Source organism: Ursus arctos, unplaced genomic scaffold (genome assembly GCF_023065955.2).
Source record: "Ursus arctos isolate Adak ecotype North America unplaced genomic scaffold, UrsArc2.0 scaffold_12, whole genome shotgun sequence".
NCBI classification, from domain to species: Eukaryota; Metazoa; Chordata; class Mammalia; order Carnivora; family Ursidae; genus Ursus; species Ursus arctos.
The window spans coordinates 62,448,245-62,468,947 of record NW_026622786.1 but is presented as its reverse complement, the minus strand read 5'-3'; the positions used below and the strand labels follow the sequence as shown (position 1 = coordinate 62,468,947).

The window sequence follows — 20,703 nt, the reverse complement described above, 5'->3', positions numbered from 1 at the left end:
TGTGGGAAGGGCAGAGAGAAAGGGCAGGAGTAGCAGGAGAGGAGATCAGAGGGAGTGGAGGGCTGGATCACGTAGAGCCTCCTAACACAGGAAAGGCTCCGGCTTTCATACCTCGTGAGATGGGAGTCACTGGAAGGTTCTGAAGGAATGACATGACCTGACTTAGTTTTAAAGGACTACTGACTGCAAAACACAGACTACAAGTGGACTAGGGAGGAAGCAGGAAGACCAGAAGGAAGGTAAAGGCTAGAATCCACACAAGAGGTGATGGTGACCTTGAGCATGGTAAGAGGTAGAGGTGATGAGAAGTTGTCAGATGCTGAATATATGCTGAAGATGGAGGCGGATTTGTCTTTAAACAACCCACCTCTTCTTCAGATAACATTGGCTGTGAAGCCAGGCTGCCTGGGTTCAAACCCTGCTTTGCCACTTGCTAACTATGTGCCCTTTAGGCAAATTACTTAATTTTTCTGTGCCTCAGTTTCCTCATTGGTAAAAAGGTAGAATAAAATAACTATTTCATAAAGTTAACATAAAGATTAGATGAGCTAATATTTGTAAAGCAAAACAGTGCCTGACATATATACTAAGTGCTGTGCAAGTGTTTACAAGACAAATAAGCATTTGTCAATCCCTCGTCTAGGTCAGGCTCCAGGTTATGAGTAATGGACTGTTCCTCCAGCACTTTCATAGTTTGTGGGTACATATTGAAGTGATCATTTACCAAATTAATGTCTCCCCCCACTAGATTGAAAGCTACATAAGGGAGTGAACTGTCTTGCTCACTCTTCTATCCCTGATAACTAGAACAACTGCCTGGTTCATAGTCACACCCATGAGATGCTTACTGTTTCAGTGAAGGAATGACCTGATCACATTTCATCATAATTACCTTTTTACACTTTTATCTACACCAGCAGAGTAAAAAAACTTCTCCTTTATCTTTTTATCTCCTGTATCTAGTGAGTTCAAAGCACAAAGGAGGTGCTCAGTAAATGTCTGTTGAACTAAAGCAGTAACTCTATAAACATTTTTTGTAATCACTGTATTAAATTAATGATGTTACCAATCTGAAGGGCTATTTGGCAAAAAAGAACAGCTGGTGTGGACAAACAGAAAAACCTGGATGTGGCCAACGTTCTTTTACCAAGATGTTTGAAGTCATCTTCTTAAATATAAATGCCAGTCTATCAATGAACACCCGTCACTGTGACTGCGGAAATACCGATCGTAAAAGCTGGGCACCCAACTGATGTACCTTCAAATTGCAGGTCATCTACAGCCGCCATTCAGCCAGTGGGTCTTCTCCCAATTAGTAAGAAAATCTGCAGAGATCTAAAAAGGAAAAATAAACTTCATAGGACACCAGAATAAAATATATGCAAACAAATCTTGTTTCACTGTTAGAAATGGTATTGATTTCCCTCGCCTCCTTTTTTAGTGGGGTGGGATACTTCCTGTATAAAGATAACCATTTAGCATCAGATATTAGGAAACTGTCATAAAGAAACTAACCCGGGGGGTCCGAAGTTTCCATCCAATCTCACTCACTCTGAGTGTTTAAGGACCAGGTACAGCCTGGGGATGCAAGGGTGAGGAAGGGGAGGCTGGAGTTTGAGACCTGGCTATGAGGACAGTGAAGAGCAAAGGCAGTTCAGCCTAGCCAGTGGTTAAGGGCACAGGCTCTGGGGTCAAACAGACCTGGGTTTGATTCCCGATTCTGCTTCTCCTCGCTGTGTGGCTGTGTGACTGTGGGCTCCTCGGGGCCTCAGTTTTCTCATCTGTAAAATGGGTGCATCATGGTACCTACTCACAAGGTGTCGGAGGCCATTAAATGAGACAGTGAGTGTTAGGCGCTTAGTGCACAGCCGAGCAATTAGTAGGCGCTGGAATGAGGGCGACCCTGCAGCCTGGGACACCCTGAACCCAAGGTCTGGGAAAGAGCTGCCCAAAAAGCAGACGCAGTTTTAGGGGGAGGAGCTGGGCCGCAGCGGCCCGGGCGCGCAGGAGGTCACAGGCCCCCTCTGTCCCGGGCGGGCCAGCAAACCCGGCTGCCTCACCTCGGGGCCTCAGCGTCCAGCCGGTCCTGGAAAGGCTCCGGCCTCAGTAGCTCCCGCAGGTTCGTGTCCCGCCGAGTTGCCGGAAGCCGGAGATCCGGGGGGCGAGACTTCTCCGCCTCCTCCGGGCAGAGCCCCGCCTCCTTAAAGGGACCGCAGCACCAGGACAAGTTGCTTCGGAGATGGAGAGACCTGGGCCTCCGAAGACCGCCCTTCCCCCTCCCCATCGAGGCCGAGGTTCGGGTTCTTAAAGGGACAGACGCCGCCCGGAGGGGACGTGGGGACACTGGGGGGCAGAGGGGAGGAGGCGGCACCGAGAATTCTCAAGCGTGTGATGTCTTCTGTTTGTTCGTACCTCTTTTCTGACTGAAATATAAAATAGCATAACGAAGGACAGTTGTCAAGTGGCAAAAAGTCATCAATCTCTCGCATTCTTTTTTGGCCTGAAAAATTTAATTAACCGGTGATGGAGTGGATGAGTCAAATCTTTTCTGAGTTGTGAATGAGAGTGATCGAGGGCGGGTGACGTCTGTTGACGTGGCCGCCCCCAGTACCTGTGGCACTCCCGCGCCGCCACCTTCTCCCCGGGTGAAGGCGGGGGCGGGGGGAGCGGTACGCTTTGGCCTCAAGCACCCCTCTGTCCCCCTCGGCACTGACCGCCACCCCGAGCACGGCAGGGACCCAGTAAACGACGGCCGAGGTTGCACCGGCGGAGCTGGTGAGAAAAGATCTGCCCTCCCTTCTGTCTTGGCCCGGTCACGCCTCCACAGCGCTCCAGCTTTGGGGACCATTTTGTCCTCGCAGAGAAAGGCTGCCTCGGCCTCGGACCTCGCCAGGACTTCTGTGCTCCCCTGTCTCCTGGGCTTGCCTCCAGCACCGCGACGGCTGTGGTCTGCCCATCTTCACCGGCCTGGGAGCGCTCCGAGAGCAAGGACCAGGAATGACTTTGGTCTCTGGGTGTCCAGAGCCCGACGCAGTAGTTGCTCACTGAAGGTTAACTGCAGAGCGACAAGCTGTGGCTGGCTGAGCAGCAGAAGCCTAATTCCCGGCTCACAGGGAGGTGGAAACTGACTTTGGCCTCACCACACCCGACCCTTGTGGTCAGTTGGAAAGACTTTATGTCTGAAATAAATATGTGTGTCTGTATTTTTATGCATACATACATACACACATACATACATACAGTGTATTTGCTGAACCGACATCATGATCAGGCTTTACACATGCAAGGCTCTCATTCTGAGAACACTCTGCAAGCTTGAGGTGACTCTCCACATTTTATAAAGAGGAAGTTGAGGCTTAGAGTATGTGCAGGGTTCTTTGGTCGAATAGGTACCAGGAGTGAATTGCAATGCACAAACTGAGATGTGCAGGGTTCTTTGGTCGAATAGGTACCAGGAGTGAATTGCAATGCACAAACTGAGGTGTGCAGTACGTCAAACACCTCTTGTACCCCCTTTCAGATCCTCTTGGCCTCACCTGCTGCTTATTTCGCAACCATGGATGTTACTCGGGCCCCAGCAGTTATAACCTAAGTGAGCTTCTCCTCAAGCCCACGCCTCAGGCTTCTCACTTGCACCATGGCTTGCTTCCTGGAGGCCACGGGTCTGCTGGAACTGGTCAACATGGGGACAGGAGCAACCCAGAAGTGCAGGGGTGGGGAGTGGTTGATACATCATGGGACACATCTTGAGTAATGGAGTGAACGACTGATGCCTCTCTCTTTTTCCCCTCAGATAGCTCATATAGCTTTCTAATGTCTTGCAGGATCAAGCAACAAATGCCTTAGGAAGCGACCAGTTTGATAATGCATCCCTGCCATGGCTCTCCTTCCTTCCCTGCTTTATAGCCCCTGTCCCTCGCTCCTGGTTCTTGGACTCGCACTTGCCCATAAGGCTGGGAACCTGCACTAAGGCTCGCTGGTACCAAGAGTGGCCCCAGGAGTCAGCCCTCGGGTTGGAATTTCGGAACTGGACTGCTCAGCGGTCGGGTGGCAGAAACCCCAGTGCTGGTGGTAAGTATGTGTGTTGTAGGGGGCGGGTGATAACACCTAGACTATCTATTTCTTCTCTTGGAAACAGAAATAAAAGTTGTACCGATATATTAGTCATAGTGATATGCAAGTTTGGGCTCAAAATGAGAGAAGACTCAGTGATTCCTGGCTTAACTTAAACACTGATTCTCAGCTGCAGGCTGTTTTGTTCTGAGGGGGTATTTGGCAATGTCTGAAGTCATTTCTGATTGTTATAACTAGTGGGGTGCTATTGGGATGCTCCTGGCCACCGTACTTCTCAACACCCTACAGGCCACAGGATAGCCTATCGAATCCAAAATGTCAATGGTGTCAACGTGGAAGAACTGAGCTCAGATGCTCAGATGTCCCGAACTTGTCTGCGCAAGTAGATAAGCCCAAGGACATGAGCTCAGCTGGTGATGCTAATTCCACCTCTATTTCTCCTGGGGGGGGCTGAACCAGGGAGAGAGGGAACCCACCCCCAACCCCCTTAGATTGAATGAGGGAAGAATGAGAGGGGAGTGGAAGCTGAGGAGCAAGTCTTGCTCTGACGGACAGGGATGGGGGGTGGATGGGCCACTCTGGTTAGACACTGCGTGTGACCCCCGGCTTTCTGCTAGTGACCTCACAGCTGAGCGGTGCTCCAGAAAGCATCTCTAACACCCCCGTGAGTGACACGCATCCCAAGGAGCGGGCTGCTGGCACTGTGGGAGCATCTCACCTTGACTCTGGGGGTGGTACATGAGGGATGGGCAGTTGGTACCACTTTTATTTTTTTTCTTTTGGATTCTCTAACAAACAGTACTCGTGTCCTTTTTTAACGTGCCTGGTCTTAGGTCTAAGATTGTTTGAAGCCACCGAGTGGGCAAGAGAGAACTGGGATAGTCTGCCTGCCCTTGCGCGGGCTAGACCAGAGCCATCCTGCAACAAACAGGACACAAGATTCCTCTGAGTTTACCCCCCCCTCACCAAATTTGATTATAAAAATTTGTAAACTATATACATTTTAAAAGATAAAACAAGAGACTTCAAAGACTTTGTAAACTGAGTGGGCTAGTCCCGGATACTCAGCCGTTAGCAGTACCTGGGAGACGAGGCTGAGAAGCATGGCCTGGTGCCCTGCTCCCTCAGCTTGGCTTGCATTCTGTTGCCTCCCCTGTCCGATAGAGAGGTGAAGTGATTTGGCCTTGCTCGTACAGCTAGGTGAAGTTCAGGCCAGTGGTATGCTGAAGCATTCTCAACCAGTTCATGAGACCTGTTGTTAAATTCTCAGAAATTCTGTGCATCAGCCATTATTCAAAGTTAAATTATATAAACTTACAATTAAGAAATTATATGAACAATAAATTAACCTCAGAGGTACTAGTGTTCAAAACATCACTTCTAGGGGCGCCTGGGTAGCGCAGTCGTTGGGCGTCTGCCTTCGGCTCAGGGCGTGATCCCGGAGTTCCAGGATCGAGTCCCGCATTGGGCTCCTCTGCTGAGAGCCTGCTTCTTCCTCTCCCACTCCCCTGCTGTGTTCCCTCTCCGGCTGGCTGTCTCTCTGTCAAATAAATAAAAAGAATCTTAAAAAAAAAAAATCACTTTCTAAATATTTCTCTACATTTTACCGTTATCTCTTCTCCTAAAGCTGTATCTATTTTATATATACACTGTACTTCTGATAATCTCTTCCCAACTCCACAGGCACAGTGACGTCACCTTGGTAGCCGAAAATCAGCACTGGTGGAACTAGTTACATCACAGAAATCGGCAAATGCTACATGTCTGGGGTTGACTTATTGTTAATTGTCTAGACCAGGGCTGGCAATCTTTTCCTAGAAAATCCAGAATAGTAAGTATTTTCAGCTTTGGGGACTGCATAGTCTGTTGCAACTAGTCAACTCCGCCGTTGCAGCACAAAGGCAGACAGAGGCAGGAGTGTAAATGGATGGGCAGGCTGTATTCCAATAAAGCTTTATTTACAAATTAAGGTTATATAGCTTCATAAAATGAATCGAGAGGCATTCTCTCTTTTTCTGTCTTCTGGAGATCTTGGGCAAGGCAGGTATTATCAATCCCTTGAAAGTTTGGTTAAACTCTTCTGTAGTTATGTGAGGCTAGGACTTTTTTGGTGGGAGAGATGTTGGATTAGGGTTTCAATTTTTAATTGAATTTTTAATTTAATTTTCCTTTTTTTTTTTGTTTTTTGTTTTACCAATTTTGGTATCTTGATCTTTTCCAGAAATGCACATGTCATCTAAGTTTACTGACACATCATTCAAATGTCGTCTTATTTTTGAAATTTCTGTTGTGTCTGTTCTTACTAATGTTTATTTGAGAATTTTTCTTGATCAGATTTTGTTAGAGATTTATATATCTTACTGATCATTTCAAGGAACAAGTTTTTTTAAAGATTTTATTTATTTGAGAGAGAGAGAGAGAGAGAGAGAGAATGGGCGCGCATGCGCGCGCATGAGCAGGGGGGAGGGGCAGAGGGAGAGGGAGAGGGAGAAGCAGACTACCCTGCGGGGCTCCATCCCAGGACCCTGGGATCATGACCTGGGCCTAAGGCAGACGCTTAACCGACTGAGCCACCCAGGCGCCCCTCAAAGAACAAGTTTTGAGCCCCCTTTTTCCCCCTTGTAGCTCTCCATTGCCCCACCCCCAAATTCGTTCTTTTCTTTCCTTATCTTTAGTATTTCCTCATGAGGGAGCACTTACTCTATTGCCCTTTTTCTCACCATTCATTTGAATCATTAGTTCATTTTCATTCTTTCTTGTTTTGGGAAAAAGTATTTAAAGATCTGTGTTTTATTCTTAGTGTTGTTTTAGCGATGACACACGTTGTGCTTTCATTGTTATTCAGTTCTAAATATTTTATAATTTCCCAAATGATTTACTCTTCAACCCAAGGCTTATCCGATAGCATGCTTTGTAGTTTCAAGGTATAAGGGATTTTTTAGCTATCATTTTGGTACCAAATTTTAATTTAATGATGATGTGTAAGTCAGTAGTTATTAGTACATTCACAGACCTGTGTATCCAGCCCCATTATCTAATTTTGGGATATTTTCATCACCCCGAAGGAAACCTTGTACCCAGTAGCAGTCATTTCCCAATCCCCACCACCACCCCACAGTCCCTGGAAACCACTGATCCACTCTCTGTCTTCATACAGTTGTCTATTCTGGGCATCTCATATAAATGGAATAGTACAATATATAGTTTTTATTTTTTAAATTTTTTTCAATATATAGTTTTTATTTTTTTAAGATTATTTATTTATTTATTTATTTGTCAGAGAGAGAGAGAGAGCACACAAGCAGGGAGAGTGGCAGAGGGAGAGGGAGATGCAAGCAGTCCACTGAGCAGGGAGCCCATGACTCAGGACGCAATCCCAGGACCCTGGGATCATGACCTGAGCGGAAGGCAGACACTTAACTGCCTGAGCCACCCAGGCGTCCCAATATATTGTTTTTAAAGACTGGCTTCTTTCTTTCTTTCTTTCTTTCTTTCTTTCTTTCTTTCTTTCTTTCTTTCTTTCTTTCTTTCTTTCAGATTTTATTTATTTATTGACAGAGAGGGAAAGCACAAGCAGGGGGAGTGGCAGGCAGAGGGAGAAACAGGCTCCTGCTTAGCAGGCAGCCGGATGCGGGACTCGATCCCAGGACCCTGGGATCATGACCTGAGCCAAAGGAAGACACTGAACAGACTGAGCCACCCAGGCACCCCAAGACTGGCTGCTCTCACCTGGCATAGTGTTTTCAAGATTCAGTGGTGGTGTGGCATGGATTGGTATGTCATTCCTTTTTATTGTTAAATAATATTCCACTGGGTGGATATACTATAATTTGTTTATCCTTCCCCCAGTTAATGGAATTTAGGTTGTTTCTGCTTTTTGGCTATCGTGGGTAACACTGCTATAAACATTCACGTACAAGTTTTGTGAACATGTTTTCATTTCTCCTCGGTTTACACCTAGGAGTAGAATTGCTGGATCACATGGGTACTTTTCTTTTCTTTTCTTTTTTTTTAAGATTTTATTTATTTATTTGACAGAGAGAGAGACAGCCAGCGAGAGAGGGAACATAAGCAGGGGGAGTGGGAGAGGAAGAAGCAGCCTCCCAGCGGAGGAGCCCGATGTGGGGCTCGATCCCAGAACGCCGGGATCACGCCCTGAGCCGAAGGCAGACGCTTAACGACTGAGCCACCCAGGCGCCCCACATGGGTACTTTTCTGACCTAACGCTGCGAAGTCTGTATTTGCTGTGTGTGGCTACTGAAGTGTCTGCTGGGTTGCTTGAGCAGTTAGCTAATGATTACACAGCTTTCCTTAACTGCCTGGAATGAGTAAGTCTCTCAGCCTTTGCTGAGGGGCTCTGTGTCAATGTTGGCTCCTGCCCCCGCCCTCAGCCACGCAATGGACAGCGCTCTCTGGGCCTTCACCTGCTGCTTGTTCAGAGCCTCAAGGTCGGCCAGAGATAGAGATTAGGGCCTTCTTGGGTCTTTCTTGTGCATGCCTACAGCCCCACACATGCACATGGCCTTCTGGATTCCCAGGAATATGTTGGAGCTTTGCAAAGACAACCTCTCCCCTCCCCCTGCACCCCCCCCCCCCCCGCATACACTCACACACCAAGGACATCTCATTTCTCAGTTCTTCCTTTTTAAATTTTTTGGTCAGCCTCTTATTACCCCAAACTTGCGTCAACACCTCAGGCAATAGTAGTGTTAAAGAGTTGCCACCGATTGTTTTGACAAGTGCCCTGTTTTTATAGAGTGAGCTCTGACTCAGGTCAAATAAAGCTAAGACTGAAGAATGGAGCTTTCCAAGGAAGACGTTAGCCAAGTCAAATAAGGGCAGTTCTCTGGGGATGGGACTTTTCTGAGAGCTCCAAACCCGTTCTGCCACCTCCGGCATCAACGTGATTGCTACTTTTCACAGCAACCATGGTTGTGAAGCTGTTTTTCAAGTGGAGCTGGGAGAGGGGAATGGGAATAGAGCAAGTTAAAACATCGCAAAGCTCACTGTTCTTACTAAGATTCAGCTGTTTTTCTTGAATAGACACCTTGCCGATTATTGTAAGCTTTTCTTTGGTTAATTTAAAGAATTCTGAAAAAAGTTGATTTTGACAGTTTTTGCCAGTGTTCTCATTGCCTGTATGAAGGAGTGGATTTTCCGAGATCTTCTGCTTCCGTTCCAGAACTGCTTCTAACTCATTTACATTAAATGCAATTATTTTCTATATTTAGACACTTCAGTCATCTTTTTTCACATTGATTATTTCTTTATATCTCCTTTCCTATTTTCCATTAGCTAGGTTAATTTTTCTCTCTCACTAATTCAGAGTTATACATCTATTTTATTTTGGTTGTTGCTTCTAACTCATTTTATTTTTTCCTATCAGCTTATTAAGCTTCTTATCATACATATACTATCCTATTGAATAAGAAAATACCTTAGCACATTCTCTAGGATTGTAAATCTGTATTGTTATTATATACATCGTTTGTTCTGATACTTGCTTATTTAGGCAAACATATTTACTCATTCTTATTTTCCTTAGCTCATGGCATTTTCCTGGATTCATTTTTCTTCTTGCTGAAGAACTTCCTACAATAATATTTTCAAGATGGGTGTCTGTGTGGTAGACCTTCTGATTGCTATACATGCCTCATAATAAAATATCTCAGATTTATTTTACCCCTGTGTTTAAATATTAATTTAAGAGAACACGAAATTCAGTCACTTCCCTTCAAGGAAGTTCTTTTCCTTCAACACTTGAAAAGTATTATTCCATTTTCTTCCTGCCTCCAATGGTTCTTATCATTATTTTTATTCTTTTGTAGACATCTGTTGTTTTTCTAGGTGGGACACGCGTACTGTGTTGTATTATATTACATTGCATTGCATTATATTTTTTAGCAAAGTTTTACGTTCTCAGTAAAATTGAAAGGAAGGTACAGAGATTTCTCCTATACCTCTGCCCCCACACGTGCACAGTTTCCTCCTTTATCAACATCCCCCATCAGAGCGGTTCATTTGTTACAGCTGATGAAACTACACTGACACATAATCATCTGAAGTCCATGGTTTGCATGAGGGTTCACTCTTAATGTTGTCTTGTCTTTGGGTTTGGGCAAATGCGTAATGGCACATGTCCACCATTATAATATCATCAGAGTACTGCCAGTACCCCCTGATCCTCTGGGCTCCTCCTATTCATCCCACCCTCCCCCTCCCAGAACCCCGGGAAAGCCCTGATATTTTTCACCATCTCCATAATTTTGCCTTTTCCAGAGTGACACATGGTTCAAATCATACACTATGTAGCCTTCTCAGATTGGCTTCTTTCACTTAGTAATACACATTTAAGTTTCCTCCATGTCTTTTCCTGGCTCATTTCTTTTTAGCACTGAATAATATTCCATTGTCTGGATGTATCACAGTTTATCCATTCCTCTACTGAAGGACATCTTGGTTGTTTTGGCAGTTTGAATAAAGTTCTGGCAGTTGTGAATAAAACTGCTATAAACATCTGTGTGCAGGTTTTTGTGTGGAGTTAGGTTTTCCACTCCTGGTAGATTTCAAGGAGTGGGATTGCCGGATTGTATGGTAAGGATATGTTTAGTTTTTTAAGAAACTGTTACGCTGTCTTCAAAAGTGGCTGTACCATCTGCATCCTCGCCAGCAAAGAAGGAGAGTTTCTGTTGCTCTGCATCCTCCCCAGTATTTGGTGGTGTCAGTGTTCTGGACGTTGGCCATTCTAATAGGTGTATCTCATTGTTGTTGTTGTTGTTTTAAAGATTGATTGATTGATTGATTGATTGATTGATTTCAGAGAGAGAGAGAGCATGAGTGGGAGGGGCAGAGGGACAGGGAGAGAGAATCTAAAGACCACTCTGAGCAGGGAGCACGACATGGGGCTCGATCTCATGGCCAACGTGAACTGAAGCCAAGAGGTGGACGCTTAACCGACTGAGCCACCCAGGTGCCCCGTGGATCATCTTTGTATATACTGACTTGTCATCTATATGTCTTCTTCGATGAGGTATCTGCGAAGGTTTTTGCCCATGTCTTAATTGGGTCATTTGTTTTGCTTATTGTTCAGTTTTAAGAGTTCTTTGTGTATTTTGGTAAGTTTGTTATCAGATGTGTCTTTTGCAAATATTTTTCCCAGTCTGTGGTTTGTCTTCTCATTCTCTTGACAGTGTCTTTCACAGAGCAGACATTTTTCTTTATTTTAATAAGTCCAACGTATTAATTCTCTCTTTCACGGATTTTGCCTTTGGTGTTGTATCTAAAAAGTCATCGCCAAACCCAAAGTCATCTATGTTTTCTGCTATGTTACATTCTAGAAGGTTTATAGTTCCGTGCTTTATATTAGGTCTGTAAACTGCTCTGAGTTAATTTCTGTGAAAGGTGTAAGGTCAGTGCCTGGATTCGTTTTTTTCCCCATGTGAAGCCCAGTTTTTCCAGCACCATTGTTGAAGAGACTATCTTTTCTCCTTTGTGTTGCCTTTGCTCCTGTGTCAAATATCACTTGACTATATTAATGTGGCTCTGTGTCTGGGCTCCCTATTCTGTTCCATTGATACTTGTCTATTCTTTTGTCAATACCACACTGTCTTGACTATTATAGCTTTTTAGTAAGTCTTGAGTTTGGGTAGTATCAGCCCTCTGATTTTGTTCTTCTCCTTCAATATTATGTGACATCTGCTTTTCCTCTCTGGAAACTTACAGAAATTTCTCTTTGTAACTGATGCTCTTAAATTTCACTATAATATGATGAGGTGTTTTTTAAATCTCCCTCTCAGTCTGAGGTCTTACATATTTCTCTAATTACAGTGGTTTTTAGTCAGGATTTCACCAAAATATTTCCCCCTCTATTTGTTTCTCCTCTGGGTCCGTGAATGGGGACAGGGTCAGTCATGCCACCATGACTGATGACCCTCCCCCCACTGCATGCTTTGATACAGGTCGTTCAGTTGAATGTTTTCCTTTATTGTAGCGTACTCTTAAGATGGTGTCTTATTTTTCCGAATGAACTCTTAGTCCCCTAGAGGTTTCATTCCCTGTCCTGGTGACAAATACCTGAGAGGAATGCCTAAAAACCTGTGTGCTATGGGATGAAGTGGGAGGGAAGGTTGTGGAGAACTACCTAGGAGAGGAGGGAGCTGCTGTGTTATACTCTATCACTGTCCTGGCACCGCTCATTGTCAAAACACTGTTCTCGTTAGCGATACCCACCAGGTCCCTGGAGGTATGGAGAGAGATGGCAGACGTGGGAACACTTAGGGCCGGCCAGCCTGCCTGAAAGTGAGTTAACCACGCCCCATGCTCGTCAGGTTCAGGCAGTAGTGATGGGCTGGCTACTACTTTTGTGTCGTGTGTGTGTGTGTGTGTGTGTGTGTGTGTGTGTGTGTGTGTTAAGAGGGAGTGAAATGGTCTGCCAGTGAAATGTAAGGGACGGCAAAGGACACACACAAAGATGGTAGTCCACCCTCTCCCCATCCCCAGGACCATCTTCTCGTCTCAGCTGTCGTCCGCTCTGTCCCACACCCTCGCCAAGACCTGCTCACCCTCTGCTCCCAGGAAGTTACTGCAGTGTTCACATGAATCTGACGGTTTGAAAAGCCACTTTGGCTTCTGCGGTGTCTCCAAGAGTCTCCGTCCTCTTAGGAACTATCGTGTTTTCCTCTACATCAATCACTTCTGAGCAGATGGTGCCCAAGACTTTATTTCTATTCTTGTTTTTCTTATGCAGACAATATTTATTTAGATTCACCTGTATGTTTACCAGTTTCATTGCCACCATTCCTGCTGGCATTTTAGACATTCCTCCTGGGAGCAGTTTCCTTCTTCCTGAAAACTTTAGACGTCATTCTAATGAGGTCTGTGATTGTAAACTCAGTTTTTATTTATTCAGGAATACTTTCTTTCATCCCCATTCTTAAAAGACAGTCAGGCTGGGCACACAGTTCTAGATTGCCAGCTATTTTTTCCCCTCAATACTTTGAAGATATTATTCCCCTGCCTTCTGATTTCCATTGTTGCTGCCGAGGACTCTGGCGCAGTGGGTGCTGTTGGGGCCCACCTAGATCCCCATTTTTACCTGGTACATCCCTTCCCCAACTTCTGTGTTGACTGATAGTGGCTCCAAGCTCCCTTTTGCTCCGGAGAATTACCCTCAGCAGCAGGCTGCTGTTTGCCTGGAAATGCCTCGGAGGCTACACACGCAGCCAGTAACTGAGTGATATGGATATAGTAATGGTTGACCCCGCTTTGCCTCAAATTGATATAACTCAGTGGTGCCATTCATGATCCAGAACTTCCTTGTGGGATCAAGGAAAGACAATTGATCATTCGATTAAGCTTCCAACTCTTGGTTTCCACTCAGGTCATGATCTCAGGGGCTTGGGATGGAGCCCTACACCAGGCTCCATGCTCAGTGCAGAGTCTGCTTGTCCCTCTCCCTCCTCCTCTTCCCCGTTGCCCTTCTGCCCCTTCCTTCCCTCACTCACAAGCCCACACACTCTCCCTCTCAAATAAATAAAGTCTTTTTAAAAAAATCTTACTCTGAGTTGCTTAACTTCTCTTTCATGCTTTCAAATAATATTTTTTTTCATGTTTCTCAAATCCTTTGATGTGTATGGCATTCTAAGTAATTTCTTTATGTATCATTCTAGCTTATTAATTCTTTCTTCAGGGGGTCCTAATCTGCTACATAAACCACCTCCTGAGTCTTTAATCCAACAATTATGTATTTATTTTCTAAAAGTTCTGTTTGGTTCTTTAAAAATCATTTTGGATAACCCATGAATGCCTTTTTTTTCCCTTTAATCCAGTGAGGCAAATACTTTAATAGCTTGCTGGTAGAAGCTGCCCTGGCTCCTGTGAATGAATTAAACCTGTAATACATAGTTACAGTTACTTAAATAGTCTGTACTTGATAATTCCAATGTCTGGAATTCTTGAGGATTTAACTGTTGTTTTTCTGCTGACTCACTCATGGTGGTTTGTTTCTTTGTGTGTTGTTTCTTTGTGCCACTCATTTCAGGAATCTTTGTGAACGCGTATTAATTTCATCCTAATCTATGGAAATCCTCAAGGTCTAAATATTTTGTCTTTTCTCAAAGTTCTATTTGGCTCTTTTTTCAAATGTACACAGTCACTGTTGACACTGGGGTGCAGGGGATACCTTTTCAGAGAGGCATGACTATTGCTTCTTCCAGAAGCCAGAAGTCACTGCTGATATGGGACCACTTTCATATCCTTCCAGGAGTTTCTGTCTTAATGCAGGAAACTCAAGTCAGCTGCTGTATTCTGTAGCATGTTCAGGACTTCCTTGCACAATCACAGAGCTGATATTGGCATTTTCCCTTAGAGATGCTCTAACTTTTGCATTTGCCCAAGACCATTTTGCCCAGTGCTCTATTTTGGTTTCACCCAATGATAGTATTTACATGTGTTTACATTTATGTGTGGGTGTTTGGAGATTTTCCTTTATCTCTTATGAAAGTTGCGCATAAGAATAGCTTTTTTCATGAAAAAGCTAGTTGTTTTGTGAGCAAAAAGCTGACAAAAGGAATTTCTCACTATTTTTTTCTATTATTCAAAATTCCAAGCGTGCACAGGAAGTAAAGGACAATACAATGAAATCCCATATACCATCACCCACATTCACTCACCACAATTTTGCCATCTATCCTCCTTTTCCTTCTTCCTTTCTATGGTTTTGTGAGCGCACTTTTTAAACTTAAATATATTTATTTTAAAGAGAAACTTTATATCAATTCCATGAAATGGAAAACCATGATCTCTTGCCATTAATAGAATGTAACTATAATAAATACAAGGAAAATCAAAGTTATTAAAAATTAAGAAAATGATGAATAAAATATTAAAGTAATAATTAATTGGTTTATACAAATACATATCTAAAAAGTTTTTCGGTGAGAATAATGGAACAACACATGATTAATCAGTAACAAACATATATTAAGCTCATTGTGTCTTCATTTAAGATAAAGATTAGTTTCCAGAGTAATAAAATGATTCTGCCTTTTGGCTTCAATATTATAGCACCGAGAATACCAACTCCCAACACATATCTGCAATTGGAAAGGAAGAGCAAAACATATTTAGTCCCTTTGTAGGTTTCGGCCTAGAAATTTATACCTACTTTGCGTAATGAAAAATTGTTGGCTTCTGAAGTGACGGTTAATGTGTCATTGAAAATAACGGAAGTGCTGAAGTTTTGGAATATTTATGGGCAGCCTGTGTAACATGGGTATCACAGATCCACCCCGGGGTTCAGTGATCTGTAAGAGATCGCAGAGAACTGAGCATATCATCATACTTACAGTTATGCTCTCACAGTGAAAGAATATAAAACAACATCAGCAAAGGGACATGGGGCAAAAGCCCAGAGAAAGCAAAGTTGTGACAACATGTGTGAAATATTGTCTCCCAAGGAAGCTCAACAGAGAGTTTTATTGGAGGCTGGTCACATAGGCATCCTCTGGCTAGCACATACCTAAATTCCAGATTCCCAGAAGGAAAACAGGTGTTCAGCATCAGGTATTCAGCAGGTGTTCACATTGTTTTCATAACAGTTTATGCACAGTGAACCACTATTATCAGTGGTGAGAACTCTTCTAAAATCCCGAGTTCCTAAGCACTAGTAAAGGGACAACCTTACAAGCAGAACTTTCTAAGGATAGTAGTCTCAGGGTCTGCTATGTTAACTCTTTTCTGAAGACGTAGCTCATCATTATACTATCTACTTTGGTCTTATCCTAAGTGATAATACCTATGAAATTATAGTTTGGGTCTTATTTTTATATGTAATACAAATTAAAATAAATATGTAACTGTTAAAATTTTTAATGTTAGTGTGTATACCATCTCATACCCATTGGGATGGCTATTTTAAAATAAAACGAAACAATACAAAACAAACAAACAAAAAAACAAAAAACCAGAAAATAACCAGTGTTGGCAAGGATGTGGAGAAATTGAAACCCTTGTACACTGGTGGTGAGAAGGTAAAATGATGAGGCCTCTATGGAAAACAGTTCCTAAGGAAATTAAAAATGGAATTACCCCAGGATTCAGCACTTCCACTTCTGGGTATATACCCAAAAGGATTGAAATCAGGGTCTTAAAGAGATATTTGTACACACATGTTCATAGCAGGATTATTGACAATAATTAAAATACGGAAGGAACCCAAGTGACAATCAGCAGATGAAGGGATAAACAAAACGTGTTATATGCACACATTGGAGTATTATTCAGCCTCAAATTAGGAACGAAATTCCTCAATATGCTACAAGATGGATGAACCTTGAGGACATTATGCTAAGTGAAATAAGTCAGTCACAAAAAGACAAATACTGTATGATTCCACTTATATGAGGTACTGAGAGGGGTCAGATTCATAGAGACAGAAAATACAATGGTTGCCGGGAGCTGAGGGGAGTGGGGAGTTATTGTTTAATGGGTTTAGTTTCAGAATTGCAAGATGGAAAGAATTATATCGATGGATGATGGTGATGGTTGTACAGTAATGTGAATGTTCTTAATGTCACTGAACTGTATGCTTAAAAATGTTTATGATGGTAAATTTTATGTTATTTGTATTTGACCACAATGAAAAATCAAAAGTAAAAAATCAATAGGAGCAGTGATTATAGATCATATAGTTCCAGTAACTGTTTACATAATAACTCTATTTTTTAAAAAGTAAAGGGATGGAGAAAGATACACTATGCTAACACTAATCAAAAGACAGCTGGAATGGCTATATTAAATTCAGACAGAGCAAACTTCAGGGCAAGAAAAATTATCAAGGAAAAGGAGGAGCATTACATAATGATAGGGAGTCCATTCTCCAAGAAAACATAATAATCTTTAATGTGTATGTGCCTAACAGTGCATCAAAATGCGTGAGGCAAAAACTGATAGAACTGAAAGGAGAAATAGATGAATCCACTATTATAGTTGGAGACATTAATATCCCTCTATCAGAAATGGACAGATATCACAGGCAGAAAATCAGTAAGGACATAGTAGAATTCAAAAGCGCTATTGGCCAAATGGATATAATTGATATTTATAGAGTACTTCATTCAGCAATGGCAGAATATACATTCTTCTCAAGTTTATCTAGAACATCCACCAAGATAGGCCACATTTTGGGTCATAAAGCATACCTTAACAAATTTAAAAGAATAGAAATCATACAATACATGCTCTCAGGCCACAGTGGAATCAGACTAGAAATCAATAAGAGAAAAATACCTGGAAAATGAGAAAAGAAGAAATACCTAAGGGGCGCCTGGATGGCACAGTGGTTAAAGCGTCTGCCTTCGGCTCAGGGTGTGATCCTGGCATTACGGGATCGAGCCCCACATCAGGCTCTTCTGCTATGAGCCTGCTTCTTCCTCTCCCACTCCCCCTGCTTGTGTTCCCTCTCTCACTGGCTGTCTCTATCTCTGTCGAATAAATAAATAAAATCTTTAAAAAAAAAAAAAAGAAGAAATATCTAAAATTCATAATCTAAGCTTCCACTTCAGGACACTAGGAAAAAAAAGGGAAAATTAAATACAAAGTAAGCAGAAGAAAATAAATAGTAAAAATTAGAACAGAAATCAATGAAATTGAAAACAGGAAATCAATAGAGAAAATCAAGGGAGTCAAAATCCAGAGGTTTATTGATAAACCTCTAGCCATGCTAACTAAGAAAAAAGGAGAGAAGACACAAATTTCTAGTATCAGAAATGAAAGATGGGACATTACTGCAGATCCCACGGACATTAAAGGAATACTATAAATGGCTCTATGCCCACACATGTGATAACCAACATAAAATGGGCTAGTTCTTTGAAAGACACAATGTGTGAAAACTCATACCAGAAGAAATAAACAACCTGAATAGATTTATATCTATTAAAGACATTAAATCTATAATTAATAACTTTTCAAAACAGAAAAAGCCCCAGGCCCAAATGGGTTCCTTGGTGAATTCTACCAAACGTTTAAGGAAGAAATTATACTGATTCTCTACAATCTTGTCTATAAATTAGAAGCAGGGGGACTAAGTCCTAATTCATTCTATGAAGCCAACATCACCCTAATACCAAAAACCGACTAAGACTTTACAAAAAAAGAAAATTACAGACCAATATTTTTCTTAAATAGAAATGCAAAAATCCTCAACAAAATATTAGCAAGTTGACTCCAACAATGTATAAAGAGAATTACACCCCATGACCAAGTGAGATTTATTCCAGATATACAAGACTGGTTCGGTATTCAAAAATGAATTAATGCACTCCATCACATCAGCAGACTGAAGAAAAATCACATGATTATAGCAATACATGCAGAAAAAGCATTTGACAAAAATCTAACACCCACCAATGATAAAAATGCTCAGCAAACTAGAAATAGAAGAAACTTCTTCAATTTGATAAAGAACATCTACAAAAAACCTGAAGCTAACATCATACTTAATGGTGAGAAACTGGATGCTTTCCCACTAAGATCCAGAACAAGTCAAGGATGTACCTTGTTGGTTTACAACCTGGCCTTTCACAGAGGGCAAGAAGAGACTGAAGAAAGAGGCAGACTATTCTAGTTTGGTAGGTGGCGGTTTCATTAAGCAAGGGAACTTACTTACGAGGCTTGTTTTGTCCAACCACAGGAGAAGTAGATCTCTATACCTGCCCACCAGAATCTTAAAACTTTGCATAGAGGCCTTAACTGGGTTCAGTCACGTATACCATCCAGATGGTCTCAAAAGCACATTACTATCTCAAGGCTGTGTCCTTGGGCAGCTTCGAGCACAGGAAAGGCAAATGGCACCCACATTCCAAGGATAGAGGAGGTGGTAAGGAGCTTCTGATTGCCCAGGCCCAGCTCGTGGGTCAACTGGCAGTCATATCCTCCCAATAACCTCTGCCAGTGTCCCTTCTAACACCACTCTTTTTCAACATCATACGGGAAGTCCTAGAGAATGCAATAAGACAAGGAAAGGAAATAAAAGGTATACAGATTGGGAGGGAAGAAATAAAACTGCCTTTGTTCACAGATTGCATGATTGTTTATGTAGAAAATCTGAATGAATTGGCCAAAAAACTCCTGGTACTAGTAAGTGATTATAGCAAGGTCATAGAATACAAGGTTAATACACAAAAGTCAATTGCTTTTCTATATAACAGCAATGAACAATTGTCTGAAATTAAAATCATAATACCATTTACGTTAGCAGCCCTCAAAATGAAATACTTAGGTATAAATCTAACAAAATATGTAAAAAACCTATACAAAGAAAACTCTGGTTAAATAAATCATGGAAGAACTTTAAAAATGGAGAGATATTCCATGTTCATGAACAGGAAGACTCAATATTGTCAAGACGTCAGTTTTTCCCAACTTAATCTATAGATTCAACACAGTCCCAATGCAAATCCCAGGAAGTTATTTTGTGGGTATCAACAAACAGATTCCAAAGTTTATACGGAGAGACAAAAGACCCAGAATAGCTAATGCACTATTGAAAGAGAAGAACGAAGTTGGAAGACTGACACTACCTAACTTCAAGACTCACTATAAAGATACAGTAATCAAGACAGTGCGGTATTAACAGGAGAATAGACAAATAGATCAATGCAACAGAAAAGAGTGCCCAGAAATAGACCCACAGAAATAGAATCAACTGATCTTTGAGAAGGAACAAAGATAATGCAAAGGAGAAAAGACAGTCTTCAAAAAATGGTGCTGTAACGGCTGGACTTCCACGTGTAAAAAAAAAATGAATCTAGGCACAGACCTTACACATGTCATGGAAATTAACTCAAAGTGGAACTTAGAACTAGATGTAAAACACAAAACTATAAAACTCCTAGAATATAACATAGGAGAAAACCTAGATGACTTTGGGTTTGGCAGTGACTTTTTAGATACAACACCAAAGGCACAATCTGTGAAAGGAAGACTTAATAGGCTGGACTTCATTAAAATTAAAAAGCTCTGCAAAAGGTATTGTCAGAAGACTGAGAAGACAAACCACAGACTGGGAGAAAATATTCACAAAAGACGTAGCTGATGAAGAGCTATTGTCTAAAACAAAGAACTCTTAAAACTCAAGGACAGAAAAAAATGAACAAACTGATTTTAAAATTAGCAAAAAATTGGAACAGACACCTCAGCAAAGAAGATATATGGGTGGCAAATAGGTATCTTAAAAGATGCTCAGTATCATGTCATTAGGGAATTGCAAACTAAAACAGGAGTGAGATACCATTACACACCGATCAGAACGGCCGAAATTCAGACCACAAACACCAGATGCTGGGGAGGACATGGAACAACAGTAATTCTCATTCACTGCTGGTGGGAATGCAAAATAGTGCATCCACTTTAGAAAAGAGTTTAGCAATTTCTTTCAAAACTAACTGTATTCGTACCATAAAATCCAGCCATTGTGCTCCTTGGTATTTACCCAAGTGGGTTGAAAACTTACGTGCACATAAAAACTTGCACACAGTTGTTTATGGCAGCTGTCTTAACCCATTCCTGCTGCTGTAACAGAGTACCGCACCGGGTGCATCACAGACAACAGACATTTATTTCTCACAG

At 42.2% G+C, this 20,703-nt stretch overlaps 2 protein-coding genes and 1 long non-coding RNA gene across 9 annotated transcripts in view; 1 reads left to right on the top strand and 2 right to left on the bottom strand.

Moving 5' to 3' along the window:
- YIPF1 (Yip1 domain family member 1) overlaps window positions 1-2,202 on the bottom strand; it is a 35,910-nt gene extending 33,708 nt beyond the window's left edge. For 2 of the 3 annotated variants that reach the window (XR_003315908.4, XM_026498047.4), the window contains exons 1-3: window positions 2,061-2,202; window positions 1,702-1,781; window positions 1,259-1,335 (exon numbers count right to left, since the gene is read on the bottom strand). Coding sequence is in view for 2 of the 3 variants with exons in the window: in XM_026498047.4 (XP_026353832.2) it covers window positions 1,259-1,289 (31 nt within the window). In the remaining variant the exon portion in view is untranslated. The remainder of the gene's footprint in view (window positions 1-1,258; window positions 1,336-1,701; window positions 1,782-2,060) is intronic. The other variant, XM_026498048.4, reaches the window with a different exon arrangement.
- A 1-nt stretch (window position 2,203) lies between these two features.
- On the top strand, window positions 2,204-4,158 carry LOC130543460 (uncharacterized). Its single transcript, XR_008958832.1, has 2 exons — window positions 2,204-3,157; window positions 3,825-4,158. It is a non-coding gene; the product is annotated as an uncharacterized LOC130543460 (long non-coding RNA).
- The window catches only part of IFT25 (intraflagellar transport 25), a 79,372-nt gene continuing 61,860 nt past the window's right edge, over window positions 3,192-20,703 (bottom strand). For 4 of the 5 annotated variants that reach the window (XM_057310647.1, XM_057310646.1, XM_057310643.1 and 1 more), the window contains one exon: window positions 3,192-5,614. In XM_057310647.1, coding sequence (XP_057166630.1) covers window positions 5,441-5,614 — 174 coding nt within the window. In that variant the 3' untranslated portion in view covers window positions 3,192-5,440. Of the gene's footprint in view, window positions 5,615-15,202; window positions 15,378-20,703 lie in introns of those variants that run through there. The other variant, XM_057310645.1, reaches the window with a different exon arrangement.